General features: G+C 38.7%; 1 protein-coding gene and 1 pseudogene across 6 annotated transcripts in view; one reads left to right on the top strand and one right to left on the bottom strand.

Annotated features, from left to right (window-relative positions):
* Positions 1 to 21,194, top strand: part of FAM169A (family with sequence similarity 169 member A) — a 72,767-nt gene that overhangs the window by 38,404 nt on the left and 13,169 nt on the right. For all 6 annotated transcript variants that reach the window (XR_010342603.1, XM_021673215.2, XM_012462163.3 and 3 more), the window contains 5 exons: positions 2,744 to 2,872; positions 3,424 to 3,536; positions 6,916 to 6,955; positions 7,509 to 7,659; positions 11,898 to 12,051. Coding sequence is in view for 5 of the 6 variants with exons in the window: in XM_021673215.2 (XP_021528890.1) it covers positions 2,744 to 2,872; positions 3,424 to 3,536; positions 6,916 to 6,955; positions 7,509 to 7,659; positions 11,898 to 12,051 (587 nt within the window). In the remaining variant the exon portion in view is untranslated. The remainder of the gene's footprint in view (positions 1 to 2,743; positions 2,873 to 3,423; positions 3,537 to 6,915; positions 6,956 to 7,508; positions 7,660 to 11,897; positions 12,052 to 21,194) is intronic.
* On the bottom strand, positions 8,370 to 9,438 carry LOC105723906 (actin-related protein 2/3 complex subunit 1A-like; annotated as a pseudogene).

The following is a 21,194-nucleotide window of genomic DNA, read 5'->3' as shown; positions in this document are numbered from 1 at the left end:
GTTTCCCCTACTCCCATCTTCTGGCAACCTCTTTTCTGCTTTCTGTCCCTATGAATTTGCCCATGCTAGGTACCTCGTCTAAATGGAATCATAGAATATTTGTCTTTCTGTGTCTGGCTTACATGACTAAATATAATGTTTTTGAGGTCCATGATGTAGTCCATTTCTTTTTATGGCTGGATAGTTTCCCTTTGTATGAATATACTGTATTTTGTTTGGCCATTCATCTATCGATGGACGCTTGGGTTGTTTCTACCTTTTGGCCATTGTGGATAATGCTTTAGTGAACGTTGGTGTACAGATATCTGTTTGAGTCTCTGCTTTCATTTCTTTTGAATATACCTGAGGGTAAAATTGGTGGGTTATATGGTAATTTTGTGTTTCACTTTTTGAGGAACTGTTTTCCGTTGTAGCTGTACCACTTTGTTTAATATGTTTTTAAGCTTTACATAAATGGTGGCATTGTGTTCATTTATTGGCCCAATTTTTACTGAGCATTTTTAAAAGAGTTATCAATGTTGATTTAGGTAGCCATAACTCATTTATTTTAAATACTGTATAGTATTTTTATTATATACATATTACAGTTTATTCATATTTTTCCTGACGGTTGAGCACTTAGGTTAGGTCCCCATTAAAAATAGTCCTGTAATGAATATTATAAATGTTTTCTGCATATGTACAGCTGGCTCTCGACTTAACGATGGTTTGACTTTTGATTTTATGATGGTAAAAAGTGATACTTATTTAGTAGAAACAGTCATTTGAATTTTGATCTTTTCCTATGCTAATGATATGATACTCTCTCATGAAGCTGGGCAGTGGCTGCCAATCAGCTCCCAGTCAGCCAGGTGATCACAAGGGCAACCAACCAGTACTCTACAGAGTACTGTATTCAATAAAGTATATGAAATATTCAACAGTTTATCATAAAATAGATTTTGTGTTGGATGATTTTGCCCAACTGTAGGTTGTAGACTGTGTTCTGAACTGTAAGTGTTCAGAACACATTTAAGGTAAGTGAGGCTAAGCTATGATGGTTGGTAGGTTAGGTGTAGTGAATACGTTTTTGACTTAATGGTGTTTTCAATTTATGATGGGTTTAACAGAATGTAACCCCATTGTAAGTCCAGGAATATCTGTATAAGGTATTAGGGTTTATACCTCAAAGTAGAATTGGATCATAAAATGTGTCTCTTCAACTTTGTGTTGCAAAATTATTCTCCTACCAGCAGAGTGTGTGTTTCCATTTCCCTTATTCTTCTTGGTGCTTGTCATTATCCCACAGGTGTGAAAATCTTATCTTCTTGTTTTATCTTATCTTTCCTTGGCAGCTAGTGAAGTTTATCATCTTTATCTTTGTTTATTGACCACTCAGATTTCATAAGGTGTAAATTTCCTGTTCATAGTCTCTGCTAGTTTTTATTTGGGATAACCTTGTCTTTTGAATTCCATTTTAGAAATTCTTTATATTTTCTGAGTACTAATCCTTTGTTTTACTCTAAATGTCTCTAATCTGTGTCTTTCTGGTATCGTTTTCATGTAGAAGGGTGCAGTTCAATACAGTAGTCACTAATTTAAATATAAGTTAGAGTTAATTAATATTAAATAAAAATATAAGTTCATTTCCTAAGTAGCCACATGTGGCTAGTGGCTATTGTATCGGACAGTGCTGTTGATAGGACACGTCTGTCATCCCAGAAAGTTCTGTTGCACAGTCCTGATATATACTAGGTTTTAGATCTTAATAGATCATAATTTTTCATCATGGACTGTGATTTTTGTGTCTTTCATAAGGAATCCATCTGAACCCTTTTCTCCTATGTTTACTTTTAAACATTTTGTTTTTCCCATTAGGTCTTAGAATTTGTTTAGAATTTATGTTGATGTGGGGTCAGGATCTGACTTTATTATTTTTTTTAATAAGGATTTTTATTTTAGCACCATTATTTTAGTAGTTTATCCATTATTTGCTGAAATATAATGCCTTTTCCATCATTTGGCAAGTTGTAGTTTATATGTGGTTCTTTCCTAGTGGAGTTTCTTTGTTATTTATTTGTGGGTTTTTTGTTTGTTTTTTGGTATTTTTCTTCTCCTCCCTCCCACCCCACAGTCTGTTTATATATCTTTATGTCAGTACTAGGTTGTTTCAGTTACTGTGGTTTTATAATGATTCTTGGTATTTACTTGGACAAGTCTCTATCCTTATTTTTCTTCTTCAAAATTGACCTGAATATTGTTTCTTTTTTTTCATAGTTTTAAAATTGATGTATAATAGTTATACTTACTGAATATTTTCTTACCCTTTATTCTTTCATTTTGGAATTTGGGATCAAGTTTTGTCGTTTTATTAAAAAATAAGTTATGTTGGGATTTGTTTGCAATTGCATGGAATTTATAGATTAATTTGGTGAGAACTGGTATTTTTACACTGTTGAGTCTGACAGTCTTTTTATTCAGTTCTGTGTTGGACACCTCAGTAACATTTAATCATGTTTTTCTTTAAAAGCGAAGTACATTTTTAAAGGATGTTTATTGTTTGGTCATGTTAAAACTTGTATTTGGAATTTTATTTAGAATTTTTATTTATAAATGAGACTACTGTGTACTTGAGTTGTGTTGGTGGTGTTTTGGCATCAAGGTCATGTAAGCCCCATTAAGTGAGTTAGGAAGCTTTCCATCTTCTGATTTTCAAAACAGTGGATATTTGAGATTTCTAGAAAATTCTAAATGTGTTTTTCAGCTTGCAAGCAGTACTTTGAGAAGTATCCAGGAGATCATGAACTCCTTTGGGAAGTTGAAGGTGTTGGACACTGGTACCAGCGAATACCAGTCACCAGAGCATTACAGAGAGAAACACTTAAAATACCAGGTAGGAGTGTTTTCAGTTTGAACATCAGTTTACTTATTTATTTTTGGTAGCCTATCCTTGCTGGCACACAAGTCCAGTTTAAAAAGCAGTGGCTAATAACGGTTGTGTCTTAGAGTCCAGAATAGTGGTGTATTGTAATGTGATCATTCTAGTAACAGAATTTCTTGTCTGAAGTTTGAATTTTTCTGATTATATTAACGTTTGAGTTCCTAGTAATAACGAGACCTAGAACAGCTCAGTAGGAATTGGTGGGTAAGAAATAAACATCGATTACTGAAATGGCATAGAATAGGCACTAGGGGGGTCCAGAGTACCCACTAATCTCATGTACTTCTCCCCAAAGCCCCTAAATACTTAAAATAACTATTTACCATTGTATATAATGGCAATGTTGCATTATAAGATACTGGCGAAGAGAACATCTCACACCTAGATTTTCATGACCCTTCTGTCTAGGCTGCTCTTCAGGGCTTTTAGGAAAGTCAGTACAATGTTACAGTTAAAACCAAATACTGGTTGGGTTACAATTTTTAAAATTCTTCTATACACAGCAGTTTCTCAAAATGAACCTAAAAGACCTATGTCTGGAGAATATGGTCCTGCATCTGTTCCAGAATATGAAGCAGGAACTGAAGACAATCAGTCTAGTGAGATGCAGCTAACTGTAGGTACACTGTATGTTTACTCTAGGAAATAATTTTTGTGTTTTTAAAATAGAGATTCAGCTTATATTTGAGTTTTAAATGTTATAGTTAAAAAAATGTTATAGTTAAAAAATTTCTACTGTGTTAGTTTTCCTGGCATCTTCTGTTAATATTACTAAGGACTTTAATTTTCTTCGAAAAATAATTTTAATGATATTAAAAGTATGAGCTAATTAAAGGTAATTTAGAATGAACATAAAATAATATAGAAGAAAATAAAAATATATAGTTCCACTATTCAGCTATAGCCACTGTTAAACATTTTTGCGTATTTATTTAATATCGTATATTATAAAGCATGTATCTGTATATATTATATTTTTATTCTCTTAGATTGCTTCTGACTGCTTTCCTCCAGTAATGTAATATTGGAAGCATTTTCTTTGGCATTAAATCATTAAAACATGATTATTAAATAGCAGCACACTATTCTATTATCTGTTTTAATTAAATGCCATTATTTGTTTCCTTAACATAGAATCCTTAAATTTTTAACAATTTTTTTTTTTTTTTTTTTTTTTTTGAGATGGAGTTTCGCTCGTTACCCAGGCTGGAGTGCAATGGCACGATCTCGGCTCACCGCAACCTCCGCCTCCTGGGTTCAGGCAATTCTCCTGCCTCAGCCTCCTGAGTAGCTGGGATTACAGGCACGCGCCACCATGCCCAGCTAATTTTTTGTATTAGTAGAGACAGGATTTCACCATGTTGACCAGGATGGTCTCCATCTCTTGACCTCGTGATCCACCCGCCTCGGCCTCCCAAAGTGCTGGGATTACAGGCTTGAGCCACCGCGCCCGGCCCAAATTTTTAACATTTTTAAATTGCCCAGGAGCAAACACATTTATATGTGAATCCTTGTGCATATGTAATTACTTCTCTGAACATAAAAATTTCCAGAAGTGGAGTAAGTAGGTGAAAGATGACGGAGTTATTATATAACGTTTGAGGCTGTGTATGCTAGGTCTTTGTAGAATGTAATGCACTTTGCAAATACTAAGTATCCTGAAAGTAGAAGGAAAGGTCCCATTACCAAACTTCACAGGACTTACTAGGTCCTTTTCTAGAACCGATGTTTTGTGGTATTTGGTATTACTTAAAATACAGGCCCATTGATGGGACTCTAGAAGTCTAGGGTTTTGGGGGATGGCATTTATTACAGTTGCATTTTTGTATGTGTGTATCTAAGTTTATTTTTAGTGAGTGTTGAATATGCCTATGTAAATACATAGGCATATTGTATAAATAATTGCTTTAGGGAATTATTTGTGCTTATTTTCTGTCTTAATGAGCGTGAGAGTTGACTCTATTTGAGTAAAAAATTTGTAACCATTTTTAAGAATAACAAATAATATAACTATATATAAGGAGTTGGGTTTTTGTTTTTTTTCCCCCTACATTTGGAAATTCAAACTTGAGAGTAAGCTCCTGTTCTATTCAGTCTAAATTTCTCAGATATACACAGATTCATTTAGTATTGGCCAGTTATCATAAAATCAAGGAAAGTAGAAAATCTACTCTTCTGTAAATGTAATGAGAGCAATGATTTACTTTACAGTAATCCAAATAATTTAAGATTTGTCATTTGAGTGAGAATATATTACAATGGTACAATATCACAGTTGACAGCATAAATTTGATTTTAGAATCTAACCTAATTAAGATTTTAGAAATTCTATTCTTTATATTACTTTAATGTTTTAAATAGTTGAAGGAAAATGTTTATCATATTAAACTATTTGTGTTATATCTCTTTTTATCGGTAACCACAGTTTTGTTTATTTCAACTACATGATTTATTCTTCAGGTGATGATGGTATTGTTATCTATTTTTCCTTTTTTTTTTTTTTTTTTTTTTTTGTATTTTTTGTAGAGACAGGGTTTCACCATGTTGGCCAGGCCGATCTTGAACTCCTGACCTCGTGATTCACCTGTCTCGGCCTCTCAAAGTGTTGGGATCACAGGCATGAGCCACTGCACCCAGCTGTATTTTTTCCTATTTTTATACATAAAACATTAATATATATTTCTCTTATGATACTTTTTGTGCCTTTTATTTATCCGTCTTTACATTTTAACCTTTCCTTGTTGGGACTACAAGTTTCTTGAAGCAAGATTTTTGTCATATCATTTGTCACAATTGCTCCCTTGCTTTTGTTCTATAAATTGAAGGCTGTGTGTCTACTATATTGTGGAGTTTTAGTAAGCATGTAATGGATGAATAAAGTAGTTACTGTGGCAAGCACTGGATATATAAAGATACGGTTCTTAGACAATGGAGAACTAGATGGTCCTTTGTTGGAAATACAGAATTAAATACTACAGCATAAAAATTGCTTTACTTATTATAGCAAGTGATTGGAGGTACATAGGAGAGGTTGACTTTTAAAGGTGGGTGGGAGTTCTGTGACATGGGTTGTTAGGGCATTCCAGAGGATACCATGTAAAAAAATTACAGAAGTATGAAAGAAGATGGCATGTTTGACATGAAAGTGGTACTTGGTATTTTGTGTATGTTGAGAATTTGTATTCTAAGCAGTGGTTGGCTATTAAAGGTTTTTTTTTTTTTTTTTTTTTTTTTTAAGCAAAGAAATGGTGCAATTTGTGATTTGAAAGTCTCACTTTGTCATCAGGGTGGAGGGGTTTAGATGGGATGTGATTAGAGCGAGGGATACTAGTGAGGAGGCTGTTGGAATAGTTGAGGTTCAAGAGAGTAAAGGCATAAACTAAAGCAATGTTAATACAAAGGATAGGGCAGTTTTGAGAGGTTCTTCAGTTAAAATGGAAAGACTTTATGATTGATTAAATGTGGAATAGGAAGAAGTCATTACTGCCTCACTGTTTTCTGGCTAGAATGACTGACTGAATTGTCATTAAGCAAGATGGGGAATAATATTGGGGAAAGATAAAGTTCATTTTAGGAATGATTGAGTATATAATTGGATGGGACATCCACTGGGAGATAGTTCATTGAAAATAGAACTTTAGAAATCAGGAAGAAAGTTTGGAGGCTTACATTGCATATTTGGATTCATTGGTAAGCAGATGCTGAAGTAAGGATAGTGAAGGGAAAGCATGTGGACTGAGCAGAGAAGGTGGCTTGAGAACAGAACTAGGAGACCAGTGGACACACTATGACATATTAGATGACTTGCATATGTTTTCAGTCTTATAAATTGAAGCTGAACTATAACCTTTTTATTTTTAAAGTAAATGTTCTTAACAAAAACTGCTATTTGAAAAACATTTTACAAGTTTTTTTTTTTGAAACTATAAATGAAATAGATCCATAGGAAGAAAAAATAGTCTAAAACTTTAGATTTAAATCTATCTCTTTTTTAGATTGATTCTTTAAAAGATGCCTTTGCAAGCACTTCTGAAGGTAAGAAATTCAACTGATATGTCAGTATTTGAGACTTCAAAATAGAGCTGTGTGCCTGTGTATGCATGCATGTGTGTGTGGTGTATCACCCTGAGTAAGTGAAGACTTTTTCAGCTCTAGAATCCAGATGTGGGTTCTCACGCCACCACTGTCACTGATTTTGCTATGTGAACACTGAGTAAGCTATTGTACCTCTCTCTTCCTCGTTTCCTTAGCTATAAAATAGGGATGGTAATGTCTGTGTTGTTTATTTTCCAAGATTATTGGGAGAGAATGTAAGTGAAATGCAAAAACACTTTGCAAAACCCAAGATAACATGGAAATGTGAGGAATGAGTTATACATTTCATATAACTTGACAAAGTTATTATATATTTTAGAAAAAGATGCAAATTGTAAAATTTCTTAGCCTGACCTAAGTGAGGGGAGGGCAAACCTGTGTAACGTGGGGGATATGTGTAAACTAGTGTAGTTCTTGCATTTCTGTGTATTTTAATAGGTAGTCCTTTTAATATGTAATCAACTAAGTGCAGTTTTGTTATTTTCCTCCTCAGGTCATGATAAAACATTTGTTTCCACTCGTACTCGAAGTAGTAATCTAAAGCGGCCGAAGATTGGAAAGCGGTTTCAGGATTCTGAATTTAGCAGTTCTCAAGGTGAAGATGAAAAGACTTCCCAGACTTCATCTACAGCTTCAATAAACAAGTAAAGAATTGTTTATTTTACTCTCATTTTTTGTTTATTTGTACTTTCATATTAGTATTTAACATTTAAGGTAGAAGCTGTTTATTTTGTTTGTGTAGCAGATGACTTTGGTATAGGAGTTTGTATTTGAATTCTTTTTTTTCCTTCTTTATATTTGAATTCTTATATAAGATTATTAGTTGTTTATCAGTGCTAAGTGTTACCTTGACAATGTTATTGGGAGAAGTTGCTAGTAAGAGACTGGCATAAACTTACTTCATGTGTGAAAATCTAGGAGAACAGTCCAGTGATTATATTATCCCAAATGAGTCATTATCACCAATGCTGAATTTGATGGCATAGTTTTAAGTAATGCTGAGATTTAGTCAGTTTTTTTATTCCACATTCAGTTCTTTTATTTAATTTTCTAGTGGGTAATTTACATTAATCTCCCTTACCCTATCTTTTAAGTTAGTGTGACAATTTTCCATAATAAACTACTTAAAGAAAAGCTTTGGTACAATAATGGAATGAAACCACAAACAAACAAACAAAAAACTGCTTTTAAAAAACCAACACTTTCACCAATTTTATATTCAAACAAAACCACATAGTATTGGTGTGATACACGTTTTCAGTGTTTTCTTGGGGCTGGCTTCCACGTCACATTCCACGGCACAGCTGTGGCCAGCCACAGTTTGTCATGCTGGAGGGTGGAAGCTCACTCAGCTTCACGTTATCCAGAGGCCCTTGAAACCGCAAATTGTCATGGCTCTATCAATGCCAGCAGTGCAAAATTTGCGACACACCTTGCTTGTCCACTTCATAAATAGAGACTTGAGTGATGCTATTCTGGTGCAGCATATCCAAGATCATGTTGTGGTCCTCAGTTGTGGCCCTCTTGTCCATGTTGTGGAAGCATTCCGTGGCAGATATGTTGTGTTGGATGGTTTTTTTTGGAATGTCTAACTTGGAGACAAAGGTAAGGTAGCACGGTCATCATAGCTAAAGAGCACTGGGCAGCAGTCATGGCCAGCAGCCTCTGAGGCAAATGACACACTAAGGAGAGGCAGGAACTCCATCCTCAGAGTTGAGACCTGCATATTTTTGAGGCATCAGCAACAGACATGGTGCTATCATGGCTGACCGAAGCCAGGTGGCTCCCACTAGCAGAGAAGCTGCCCCCATGGACCCAGCCACCAGAGCCACTGCCACCAAACTCTGACATCAGCTGCCCAAAAGGCATCTTGCTGCCCCAGGATGTGCTGGCTGGCTTTTCATCCACTTCTTTAATGTAAGCAGAAAACACTGCATTTGAAGTCACATGATCCTGCTGCCAGCAATACATTGGGATGCCAATCCAAGCTGAGGACTGTGGAGCAAATCGACTTTTAATGTGCTTGCTCACCCACCAGTCATTTTCAGACTCAAAGTAACAAACAGAAATGAGTCATGCTCCACCTCTAACAGCAGATTTATTCTCTAGGGGTGACCACTTCACAAAAGTAGCTGTGCAATTCTCAGCATCACCAGGGTTGGCTTCCAGACACCATCTTTCTGTCTCCAGACATAGGCATTGCGATCTGCCCGACAAGTGACGATGCGGTTGCTCCTGGGAGCCCAATCAATATTTGTGATGTGTCCATTGTGCTCCTTGAGTTCATGAGCTTTCACCCACTGGCTCCCGTTCTTCTTTCAGATGCGCATTTCATGATTATTAGGACTGAGGGCAATCTGGGTATTATCCCTGTTCCAGGTATGACGGGTGATTGGCTCTAGTAAAAACTGATGCAGTGACATTATTCTTAGTGTTTTCCAAGGAGAAAAAACTGGGGCCGAGGGAGTCCAGACGGGCTTGGAGCGGAGGATTTACAGATTCTGGGCAGTCAATGCGAACAGGCTCTAGTCAGTTTTAAAATACCCTCAATTTTACTTTATTGATTCATTTTACTGAGCTATTGGATATAATTTATAAATTAGTGATAAACCATAAATAGTACAGTCATTTCCTCTAGGAATTTAGTTGCCAACTGAATCAATGGAACACTTGAGGCTCAACTTTATTCTTTGTCTTTCTTTGCATCTTAAAGCAAGACTCTACATTTCATAATAAAATTAGATTTTTGCTCTACAGTTCAGCCAGCTGTTCCTGAGTCACAGTTAATTCATAACTTTGCTATTTTAACTGTCCAGTTATTTTAGTCAAGTAGAGAATTCTGTAGCTATGCTAATCTCATTATACAAATAATTTAAAATTTGGATAATTAAGTATATAAATATTTTGGTGAAAAATTTGTAATGTTAAAGATAGATATAAGGAAATATTTAAATCTAGTAATTAAAAAAATGAGTTTAGAAAAATAGTTTTCTCACTGAGCAATATTTTGATATAGTACCCTTTTTAGAAGGGTAGCAATATATTTTAAATTGAACCTTCCAGAATTATTGTGGGATTTTGTTTGCTTTTCATAAACAGAACAGTAGGACTTAATGCTTGAATGTTTCCTCAAACACATGAAGGAACAAAACATGGTCTTTGCTTTCAAAGGATTGACTGCCTCGGGGTAAAGAGAGAGATATACACAGTTAAAAGCACTGTGAGGTGGATTGTGACAGTACAATAATGGGAAGTGCAGAATGCTGTGGATACAGAGGAAAGAGTGTTTGATTCTAATTGAGGGGATGGAGAGATTTGGCATTTGGGTCTGGGCTTCAAATATCAGTAGAAACTCAACAAGCAGAGTTGGGAGAAAAGAAGACCTTCTAGTGAAAAGATCGACCGACTGTGGCCTGCAGGCCAAATGTGGCCTGCTACCTGTTTTTGTGAATAAAATTTTATTGTTTAAGACATCCATGCTCATTAAGCTGATATATTTTAAATTATTGTTTAGTAAGCTTATATGTTTTTATATATTATTAAGCTTATATATTTTTACTTACGTTTGCATTGCAGTGGCAGAGTTGAGTGGTTAGAACAGAGACCATATGGTCCACAATGTCTTAAGGAAAGGTTTGCTGACCCCTTATCTACACCAAGGATGTGAAACAACTTTCTGCAATGATGGAAATGTTTTGTACTTGTGCCGCCCAGTATGTAGCCACTAGCCAGTGTGCCCATTGAACACTTGAAGTATGGCTAGTGCAAATGAAGAGCTGAATTGTTTCATTTAATTTTAATTTAAATGTAAAATAATGAAGTGTGTCTCATGGCTATTGTATCTAGACTAAAGCACTAACATGAGCAAAGGCACAAAGCTAGGCAGAATGTTGCTAAAGATAACTGATAAATAAGGTAAATAAAATTGTAAGAGTCTAGGCTGGGCCCAGTGGCTCATGCCTGTAATCCCAGCACTTTGGGAAGCTGAGGCGGGTGGATCAGTGAGGAGTTCAAAACCAGCCTTAGCCAACATGTCAAAACCCTGTCTCTACTAAAAATACAAAAATTACCTGGGTGTGGTGGCACACATCTGTAATCCCAGCTACTCGGGAGGCTGAGGCAGGAGAATTGCTTGAACCCGGGAGCAGCGGTTGCAGTGAGCTGAGATCACGCCACTGCACTCCAGCCTGGGTGACAGGGGGAGATTCTGTCTCAAAAACAAACAAAATATATATATAAGGGTCTAGTCATGTTAGGCCTTCAAAGAAGGTACACTTTATTCACTAAGCTTAGAGAACCACCAAGAAGTTTCTGAATTGGGGTGTCACAGGTCCAGATAATATATATTAGAAAGACAGCTCTGAAAGCCTTGATGAAGATGTACTAAGTCTGAATATAAATTGGGAAGGTAAGTTACAGTGGTCCAGATAGAAAGTCAGGAATATATTTGAAAGGCCTTTTTGGAGTTAGAACTAAACCACATAATGTGTTGTCCAAGGTGACGTTTCTGAGAATGAAAGGAGCATCACTAATAATTATGCCAGTATCCACAATTATGGACAAAAGTCTGTAAACTACGACTGCCCCAGGTAAATTGATATGTTCATTCTAATAGAATAAAGTCCATGGTCCTTCAGTGTAAATTAGGTTAAAAAAAAAGACCCAATAAGTTATAGATAGAATAAAAGAAGGGTCTAGTTTACATAACTGAGAAGATGGTAATATTATAAGAGGATGAAGCGATTGGTTTTAGACTTCTAAAATCTGAAGTTGTCAACATATAGTTGATTCTCTAAACTGTTACTTTGTTAAGAAAGGACTTTTGAGATTTTATATTTATCCTTAGTAAAACAAGTGAGAATAGTTTTCTTTTGTTTTTTAGATTGGAGTCTACTGCATGCACCTCAGACAGCCCAGAAGAATTTCTGGAAGAACCTGAACAGAGAGGGATTGAATTTGAGGATGAAAGCAGTGATAAAGATGCATGGCCAGCACCGGAAACCCAGCCACAGCAAGAGAAGCAAGATGGTGAAAAGGTATGAGATCACTTATTCAATAGAAAAGTGAAAATAAGTAAAGAAAATTTTAACTTTCTTAATCATATATTGTTAGAAAAATACAATGATATATTTTAGAGCCTTAGAAATTGTGTTTAGTGTTAAAAAGCAAGGTCAGGTACTAGAGTTGGGGAAGAGGATAAAATTACAAGTGTAATTGAGTTTTAAAAAGTTTGAGTTATAATGAAGTTTGAGTTTATAAAAGTTTGAGTTATATAGAAGATAAAATAGGGATGTTTAGTAAGTTCCTTCAGTGCATTTAAAATATAAGTTAATTTGTGGAATTAAACACACTTGAGTACACAAATGATATGATCTACCTAATAGAACCAGTTAGAATGCTTTCAGGTCCACTAAACCTTCAATTGCACCCCCATTTTAGTTAGAGGGGCAGGAATTAGTAATCTAGAAAAAAAAAATATTTGATCACTATTGACCTCACAAAATTCTGGAAAAATAACTAAATTCATGTTTTTTAAACAATGGAAAAAATATACATATATATAAACCCTTGGTAAATAAGTAAACTCTTCATCTGGGTTGATTTCTGCAACTTTAAGATATTTATCGCTATTTTCTTTTTTCTTCCTTCTATCCATTTCCATTTTTTTCCTTAAATATCTTCAGTCTTTTCCTTTCCACAGATTCCCTATTTCTTCTTTCATATGTTCTTACGTTTCTTGAAAAATCTTTTAGCTGTTTGCTAAATCCAGTAGGCAGGTGAATAAGTGAAACTATATTATCAATTTTGTTTTCTTTTTCTTTTTTTGAGATGGAGTTTTGCTCTTTTTGCCCAGGCTGGGGTGCAATGGCATGATCTCGTTTCACTGCAACCTCTGCTTCCTAGGTTCAAGCGCTTCTCCTGCCTCAGCCTCCCTAGTAGCTGGGATTACAGGTGCCCCCCACCATCCCCAGCTAATTTTTGTATTTTTAGTAGAGATGAGGTTTCACCACTTTGGCCAGGCTGGTCTTGAACTTCTGACCTCAGGTGGATCTGCCTGCCTCAGCCTCCCACAGTGCTGGGATTACAGGCGTGAACCACCGCACCCAGCCAATTTTGTTTTCTTAAGTCACTTTGATTTAGCTCCTGCTTCCTCTGTTTCCTGAAATAATACATGTGATCTCAGCTCACTGCAGCCTCTGCCTCCTGGGTTTAAGCAATTCTCCTGCCTCAGCCTCTCAAGTAGCCAGGATTACAGGTGCACCAACACACCTGGCTAGTTTTTGTATTTTTTTTTTTTTTTAAGTAGAGACGGGGTTTTAGTAACTTAAGCATATCCTAAGAGTTGACAAGAAAAAAAAAAAAGTAGAGATGGGGTTTTACTATGTTTTCTAGGCTGGTCTTGAATTCCTGATCCGCCCACCTTGGCCTCCCAAAGTGCTGGGATTACAGGCATGAGCCACTGTACCAAGCCTCATGAAATGATACTTTTATATTTATTTTTGTAATATTTCAATAGTTTTTGGGGAGCAGATGGGTGTTTGGTTACATGGATAAATTCATTAGTGGTGATTTCTGAGATTTTGGTGCACCCATCATCCATGCAGTGTACACTGTACCCAATGTGTAGTCTTTTATTCCTCACCCCCTCCTACCCTTTCCCTCTAGTCCCCAAAATCCATTATATCACTCTTATGCCTTTGCATCCTCATAGCTTAGCTCCCACTTGTGAGTGAGAACATACAATGTTCAGTTTTCCATTCCTGAATTACTTCACTTAGAATAATGGTCTCCAACTCCATCCAGGTTGCTGTGAATGCCATTATTTCATTCATTTTTATGGCTGAGTAGTATTCCATGGTCTATATATACCATAGTGTAAAAGTGTTCCCTTTTCATTATATCCACTCCAGCAACTATTATTTTTTTATTGTGGCCATACTTACAGGAGTAAGGTGGTATTGAGTTGTGGTTTTAATTTGCATTTCCTTGATAATTAGCATATTAGGGTTCTTTAGAGGGACAGAACTAATAGGATAGATGTATATATAAAGGGAGTTTATTAAGAAGTATTAACTCATGATCAGAGTCTCACAGTAGGCCATCTGCAAGGTGAGGAGCAAGGAAGCCAGTCCAAGTCGCAGAGCTAAAGAACCTGGAGTCCAATGTTTGAGGGAAGGAAGCAGCCAACCCGGGAGGAAGATGTAGGCTGGGAGTCTAAGCCAGCCTAATCTTTTAATGTTCTTCTGCCTGCTTTTTATTCTGGCCATGCTGGCAGCTGATTAGATGGTGCCCACCTGGATTGAGGGTGGGTTTCCGTCTTCCAGTTCACTGACTCAAATGTTAATCTCCTTTGGTAACACCCTTACAGATACACCCAGGAATGATACTTTGCATCCTTTCATCCAATCAAGTTGTCACTCAGTATTAACCATCACAAGTCTACCCCTTGTCAGCTTGAACCCATACATCTTTCCTGAGTTCATACATAATCTTCAAATAAAGACAATAATAAGGTCATAATTACACCTAACATAATACAGCTGTCCTTTGTACAACTGGAAACCCCCAACCCAAATACTATTACATAGAGTTAACATTTAAATGCTGATATGAAGTCAATAAATCTTATGTCACGTGATAAAGGAAAAGGGAAATAAAATGAAGATATTTTCTTAGTACAAGTGTATACATGCACAAACATGTTCTTAACAAAATAAGGAAGAAATGCTCATGACAATTACAGTCCTTGTTTCTGCAGCTGGTCCAGTGGTCGAAGCTGGTATTGATGACTACCTTCTTCTGCTACCCATTCTATATTCCCTTTGCCTTTAGCAAGCACCTCAGCAGGTGCTGTTTTTTTTCCTAGTGGAGTAACCCAAACCTTCATTCCTGAAGGGTCTGGGCCATTTGTAGTCCTACCTGGATTGGGCTGTTGTAGTTTCCCATTGACCTTAATCGCAGGGCATAGTAATACTATAAAAGATACCCCAAGGGATTTCCTATATTCCACGCATATTCTTCCTTACCTCCATTGTGGAGTAGTAGACTGATTTCATCTTGATAGTCTGGGTCAGTCACTCACAGTGATAGTGAAGGAATTAGCAGCTACATATGCTGCCCTTCAGGCTTGTGAGAGTGTGACAGGGTGGGCAACAGTCATCACTCCAGGCAACACTGTAAGTCCCTCCTTAGCCTGTTGACTTAAAGGTAGGAGGAGCCCAAAGTGTCCAGGTGACAATCTTCCAGTTTAATGGAATCGTTGTTGTGTCTCCTGGTGGCAGCATTCCTCTCTGGAACTAAGACTCTCTAGGCCAGCAGAATGTAATGTTGTGAGGACAGGAAGCAAAAATTTTGCTAGTGGATCACTAGGGGTGATGGTGAGTGGTGCCACTTACATTTTCACCCCTTGATTCTTGGACCAATATATGCTATGGGAGAAACAGTACCATATATTGGATCTGATTTAGAGCATACATGGCCTTCTGGAGAACTCTGCCCCAGCCCTGCAAAGTATTGTCACCTAGTTGGCATTGTGATTCTGACTTCAAAAGACCATTCCACCATTCTGTCAGTCCAGCTGCTTCAGGATGATGGGGGAATATGGTAACGCCAGTGAATTCCAGGAGCATGAGCCCTCTGCTGAACTTCTTTAGCTGTAAAGTGAGTGCCTTAATCAGAGGCAGTGCTGTGTGGAATACTGTGACGGTGGATAAGGCATTCCATGAGTCCACGGATGGTAGTCTTGGCAGAAGCATTGTATGTAGGATAGGCAAACCCATATCCAGAGTAAGTGTTTATTCTAGTGAGGACAAACCTATGCTCTTTCCATGATGGAAGAGGTCCATGATAATCAACCTGCCACCAGGTAGCTGGCTGATCACCTTGAGGACTGGTGCCATATCAAGGGCTTAGTGTCGGTCTCTGCTGTTGGCAAATTGAGCACTCAGCAGTGGCCGTAGCCAGGTCAACCTGGGTGAGTGGAAGTTCTTGTTGCTGAGCTCATATGTAACCTCCATCCCTGCCATCATGGCCAGTTTGTTCATGGACCCACTGGGTGATGACAGGTGGTTGGGGAAGGAGGCCGAGTGGTGTCCACAGAACAAGTCATCCTATCCACTTGATTATTAAAATCCTCCTCTGCTGAGGTCACCCTTTGGTGAGCACTCACATGGGATACAAATATCTTCAGTTTTTTTTTACCACTCAGAGAGGTCCATCCACATACCTCTTCCCCAGATTTTTTTGTCACCAATTTTCCAATCATGTTTCTTTCAAGTCCCTGACCATCATTCTAAACCATTGGCTACAGCCCATGAATTAGTATATAATCGCACATCTTGCCATTTCTCCTTCCATGCAAAATGCACAATCAGGTGCACTGCTTGAAGTTCTGCCCACTAGGAAGATTTCTCTTCACTGCTGTCCTTCAGGATAAGGTTTCTCTTCACTGCTGTCCTTCAGGATAAGGATGTCCTAGAAAGGAGCTGTAGTGCTGCAGATTCCTAGTAGTAGTGTTGCCGCTGTCCACTTTTGGGTGGCGCCTGCATATTGTATAGAACCATCTGTGAGCCAGGTCCTCCCTAGTCTTCTCTACCTCTGTTAGCTGATTATAGGGAACGCCCCATGAGGCAATTGGTGCAGGCTGTGGAAGAGAAGCCAGGGTGGCAGGAGTGGAGACTATAGGCATTTGAGCCACTTCCTCATGTAACTTACTTGTGCCTCCAGGACCTGCTGAAGCCTGATCACGTATATACCACTTCAATTTGATGATGGAATGTTGCTGTGCATGACCCGCAGATGGGTCAGAAAACACTCGGTTCATGATAGGCAGTTCAGGTCATATGGTGACTTGATAACCCATAGTCAAATGTTTGGTTTCCACTAAAGCCTAGTAACAGGCCAAGAACTGCCTTTGAAAAAGAGAGCAGTTATCTGTAGAAGATGGCAGGGCCTTGCTCCAAAATCTTAGAGGCCTCCACTGTGATTCACCTTTGGGGGCCTGCCAAAGACTCCAAACAGTACTCTCTCAAAAGGAGAGTAGTTATCTGCAGAAGATGGCAGGGCCTTGCTCCAAAATCCTAGAGGCCTTCCCTGTGATTCATGTATAGGGGCCTGCCAACGGCTCCAAACAGCATCCCTCTCTGCCACTGACACCTCAAGCATCACTGGATCTGCTGAGTCATATGGCCCAAGTGGCAGAGCAGCTTGCACAGCAGCTTGGGCCTGTTGCAGAGCCCTCTCCTGTTCTGGACCCCACTCAAAACTGGCAGCCTTTTGGTTTACTCGATAAATGGGCTGGAGTAACACACCCAAATGAGGAATGTGCTGCCTCCAAAATCCAAATACGCCCACTAGGTGTTGTGTCTCTTTCTTGGTTGTAGGAGGGGCCAAATGCAGCACCTTATCCTTTACCTTAGAAGGAATATCTCAACAGGTCCCACACCACTGGACACTTAGAAATTTCACTGACGTAGAAGGTCCCTAAATTGTAGTTGCATTTATTTCCCATCTTCTGGCACACAAATATCTCATCAATAAGTCCAGTGTGTTTGCTACTTCTTGCTTACTGGATCCAATCAGCATAATGTCATCAATGTAATGGCCCAGTGTGATATCTTGTGGAAGTGAAAAGCGATCAAGGACTCTTCGAACAAGATGATGACACAAATCTGGAAAGCTGATATATCTCTGAGGTAGGACAGTAAAGGTATATTGCTGGCCTTGCCAGCTGAACACAGATTGCTTGTGGTAGACCTTATGGACAGGAACGGAGAAAAAGGCATTTGCTAAATCATTGGCTGCTTACCAGGAGGTATGTTAATTTGCTCAAGCAGTGAAACCACATCTGGTACAGCAGCTGCAATTGGAGTCACCACTTGGTTAAGCTTATGATAATCCAGTCATTCTCCAAGATCCATCTGTCTTCTGTACAGGCCAAATAGGAGAGTTGAATGGAGATGTGGTGGGAATCTCCACTCCTGCGCCTTTCAAGTCCTTGATGGTGGCACTAATCTCCACAGCACCTCCAGGGATGCGATACTGTGTTTGATCTACTATTTTTTTAGGTAGAGGCAACTCTGATGGTTTCCATTTGGCCTTTCCCACCATAATAGCCCTCACCCTACCAGTCAGGGAGCCAATGTGGGGGCTCTGCCAGCTGCTAAATATGTCTGTGCCAATTATGCATTCTGGCATTGGGCAAATGACCACAGGATGAGTCCGGGGGACCCACTGGATGTACTGTAAGTCAGACCTGAGCTAAAACTCCATTAGATTACCTGATATCCACAAGCCCATACTTTAACTGGAGGAACAATGATGTTTTGGGTCTCCTGGAAGCAACATCAACTTGGAACCAGTGTTCAGTAGTCCTCAAAATGTCTAATCATTTCCCTTTCCTCAATGCATAGTAACCCTGGTGAAAGGCCAGAGGTCTCCTTGGGGAAGGATGGGATAAAGATTCACAGCATAAATTATTGGTACTGTAGTGGGGTTCTTCCTTAAGGGGCTTCATTCAAGGGTTCTGGGTCTGTAAACTGGCTCAAATCTGGAAATTGATTGAGGGGCTGTGATTCTCTTTTTTTAATAATTCAAATTAGTCTTTTGTCCATTCAACCTGGAAATTTTCCACTTACATAAATTAAGTAGGAATGCAGTAGGCTTCCTCTCAATTCCATTTCTGGGAACATTGTGATTAATTAGCTAGTGCCAGAGCTCTACAGAAGGGACTATTCTGATTGGTGCTTTGCCTCTGCTGTCCATCACAGTAGTAGCTTGCCCACCTTGCCTTTGATGGTTGAGTACTGCCACTTGGCCTCTGCCACCTCAGGATCCAGTTATTCACATTGCATTTAAATTTTGTAGTTAAGTGTGGTTCCCACTGTTAGATCTGGCATACAGAGAATAGCAATCATAGAGCTCTTCAAAGATTCAGGTGCTACCCTCACAAATCTGTTAATGCAAAGCATTGGTCAAAGGTATATCTGCTGGACCCTCCCAGCTGGGATGAGTAGGTCTAAAGTGACTAATCCACTTCAGTATCGCAATCTCCATAAGCCTTTGGTTCCCTTCCTCTACATTAAGCCAAGGGAGATGAGGCTTTTCCATCTTGCTCACAGTGGGCCATCTTTTAATCCATAATTCAGCTAACCAAGCAAATAAGTGATTAGAACCTTTTACAACTCCCTGAGTGTTAACATTAAATGCAGAGTCCCTACTTAGTGGGCCCAAATCAATAAATTCAGCCTAATCCAATTCTGTGTTCCTTCCACCATCTTCCACCACACTCTTAATATCCATTCCCATGCCTGTTCTCCAGATTCCTGCTTATATAAATTAGAAAACTCCAGCAGTTCTTTTCAAGTGTAGCACACCTCCTTGTGGGTCACACTCTGAACCTCATCTCTAGGGGCCTGCCGGGACTTGAGTCTAGTTACATGTCTAGAAGCAAACAGGGCTGATTCTCTTCTCCTGAGGTTATATTACCACTACTGGGGATGGCGAAGCTGTTTCTTCTGGCAAAAAATGCTTATCAGAGTTTTACAAGCTCCATGTCCCCAGCTTCATCAGGGTCCTCCCACATGTCCCCATTCCAAGTTCAGAGTCCCATTCTTTTCTAATCCATGCCCTCACTTTAATAGTAGACACCTGGTGAGGCTGTGCATGCACCTTTCATTGCTGCAGGTCAGCCACTCACGTGATGAGAGGTTGTGTCTGATTTTCCACCATTTCAACTCTTTGTCTATAGGAGGTAAGACTCACTCGGGGCTTTTGAAGTGAGTATCTGCTTTTGAAGCTGGGAGTTAAGAGTCCCTGAGTTCATCCTTTTCTTTCATCACTTTGTCCAGTGAACTTAGGAGCAACCAACTAACTTCATTATGTTCCTTAGTTCTCCACATCTGGTCAAAGGTATTATGTATAGAGTCACCAAACTTCTTCCCTCTCACGAGTGGTGAATCAGGAGTGTCAAATGCATTTATTTTGCATAGCTCAAAACAGTTCACGCCAAGGACTATCAGTGTTCTCCATACTATTAGAAGTAGAGTCCTTAGCATTCTGGGGTCTGATCATATTAAGGAGCCAACTCTAGACACCCCAAAACCTAAGAAAAAACTCCATCCTTAATACTTGGTTCCTTTAGAACCATTTCTGGTACCAAAATCTGTTAGGGTTTTCTAGAGGGACAGAACTAATAGGATGGGTGTGTATATATAAAGCGGAGTTTATTAAGGAGTATCAACTTACACCATCACAAGGTGTCCCACAATAGGCTGTCTGCAAGCTGAGGAGCAAGGAAGCTAGTCCAAGTCCCAAAGCTGAAGAAACTGGAGTCTGATGTTCAAGCGCAGGAAGCATTCAGCATGGGAGAAAGATGGCTGGGAGGCTAATCCAGTCTCATCTCTCCATGTTTGTCTGCCTGCTTTTTATTCTGGCCATGCTGGCAGCTGATTAGATGGTGCCCAGCTGGATTGAGGGTGGATCTACCTCTCCCAGTCCACTGACTCAAATGTTAATCTCCTTTGGCAACACCCTTACAGACACACCCAGCAATAATACTTTGCATCCTTCAATCCAGTCAGGTTGACAGTATTAACCATCATAATTAGTGATGTTGAGCATTTTTCCATGTTTGTTGGCTATCAGTTTTATAATTCTAATAATGGTAATAAAATTTCCCTTATTAGAATGTCAGTAGGATTAATTAGAAATACTTGACATTAAATAGAATTAATCTGGTAAACACTGGATTTTAGAAATTGGAGAGTTCATGTTATCAAATAGCATTTCCACATGTTAATGATATGATGCAAGGAGCAGGATTGTTCAGAAGTTACCCTGGTGTTGACTGAGACTTTGGCTCTCTCCTTCCAGCAAGAAGCAGTTCCCAAACTGAACTTCCCATAAGACTGGTAGTGCTTCCTACCTCTGGCAAAGTGAACCGTAATTTCCCATAGGCCCCAAAGATTCCAGATGCTGAACAGCTGGTGTTATCTAAAGAGCTAGCATCAAGTCTATACTCCCTTTCGTGCCTTTTTTCTGAAAATGTTCCTCCCACGATTGCCCTGTAAGAAAGAACGAGAAATGGACAGGGTCTTTTCATTGAATCTCTGACTCACATCATGTGTCCACAGAGCATCCTGGTCCTGCCCCATCTTTCCTTAAGAGCAATGGAAGCATG

This window comes from Aotus nancymaae, unplaced genomic scaffold (genome assembly GCF_030222135.1).
Source record: "Aotus nancymaae isolate 86718 unplaced genomic scaffold, 86718_ANA_hifiasm-v0.15.2.pri h1tg000014l, whole genome shotgun sequence".
Lineage (NCBI taxonomy): Eukaryota > Metazoa > Chordata > Mammalia > Primates > Aotidae > Aotus > Aotus nancymaae.
Note: the sequence above shows the minus strand (reverse complement) of the source record. Positions and strands in the feature narration are given on the sequence as shown.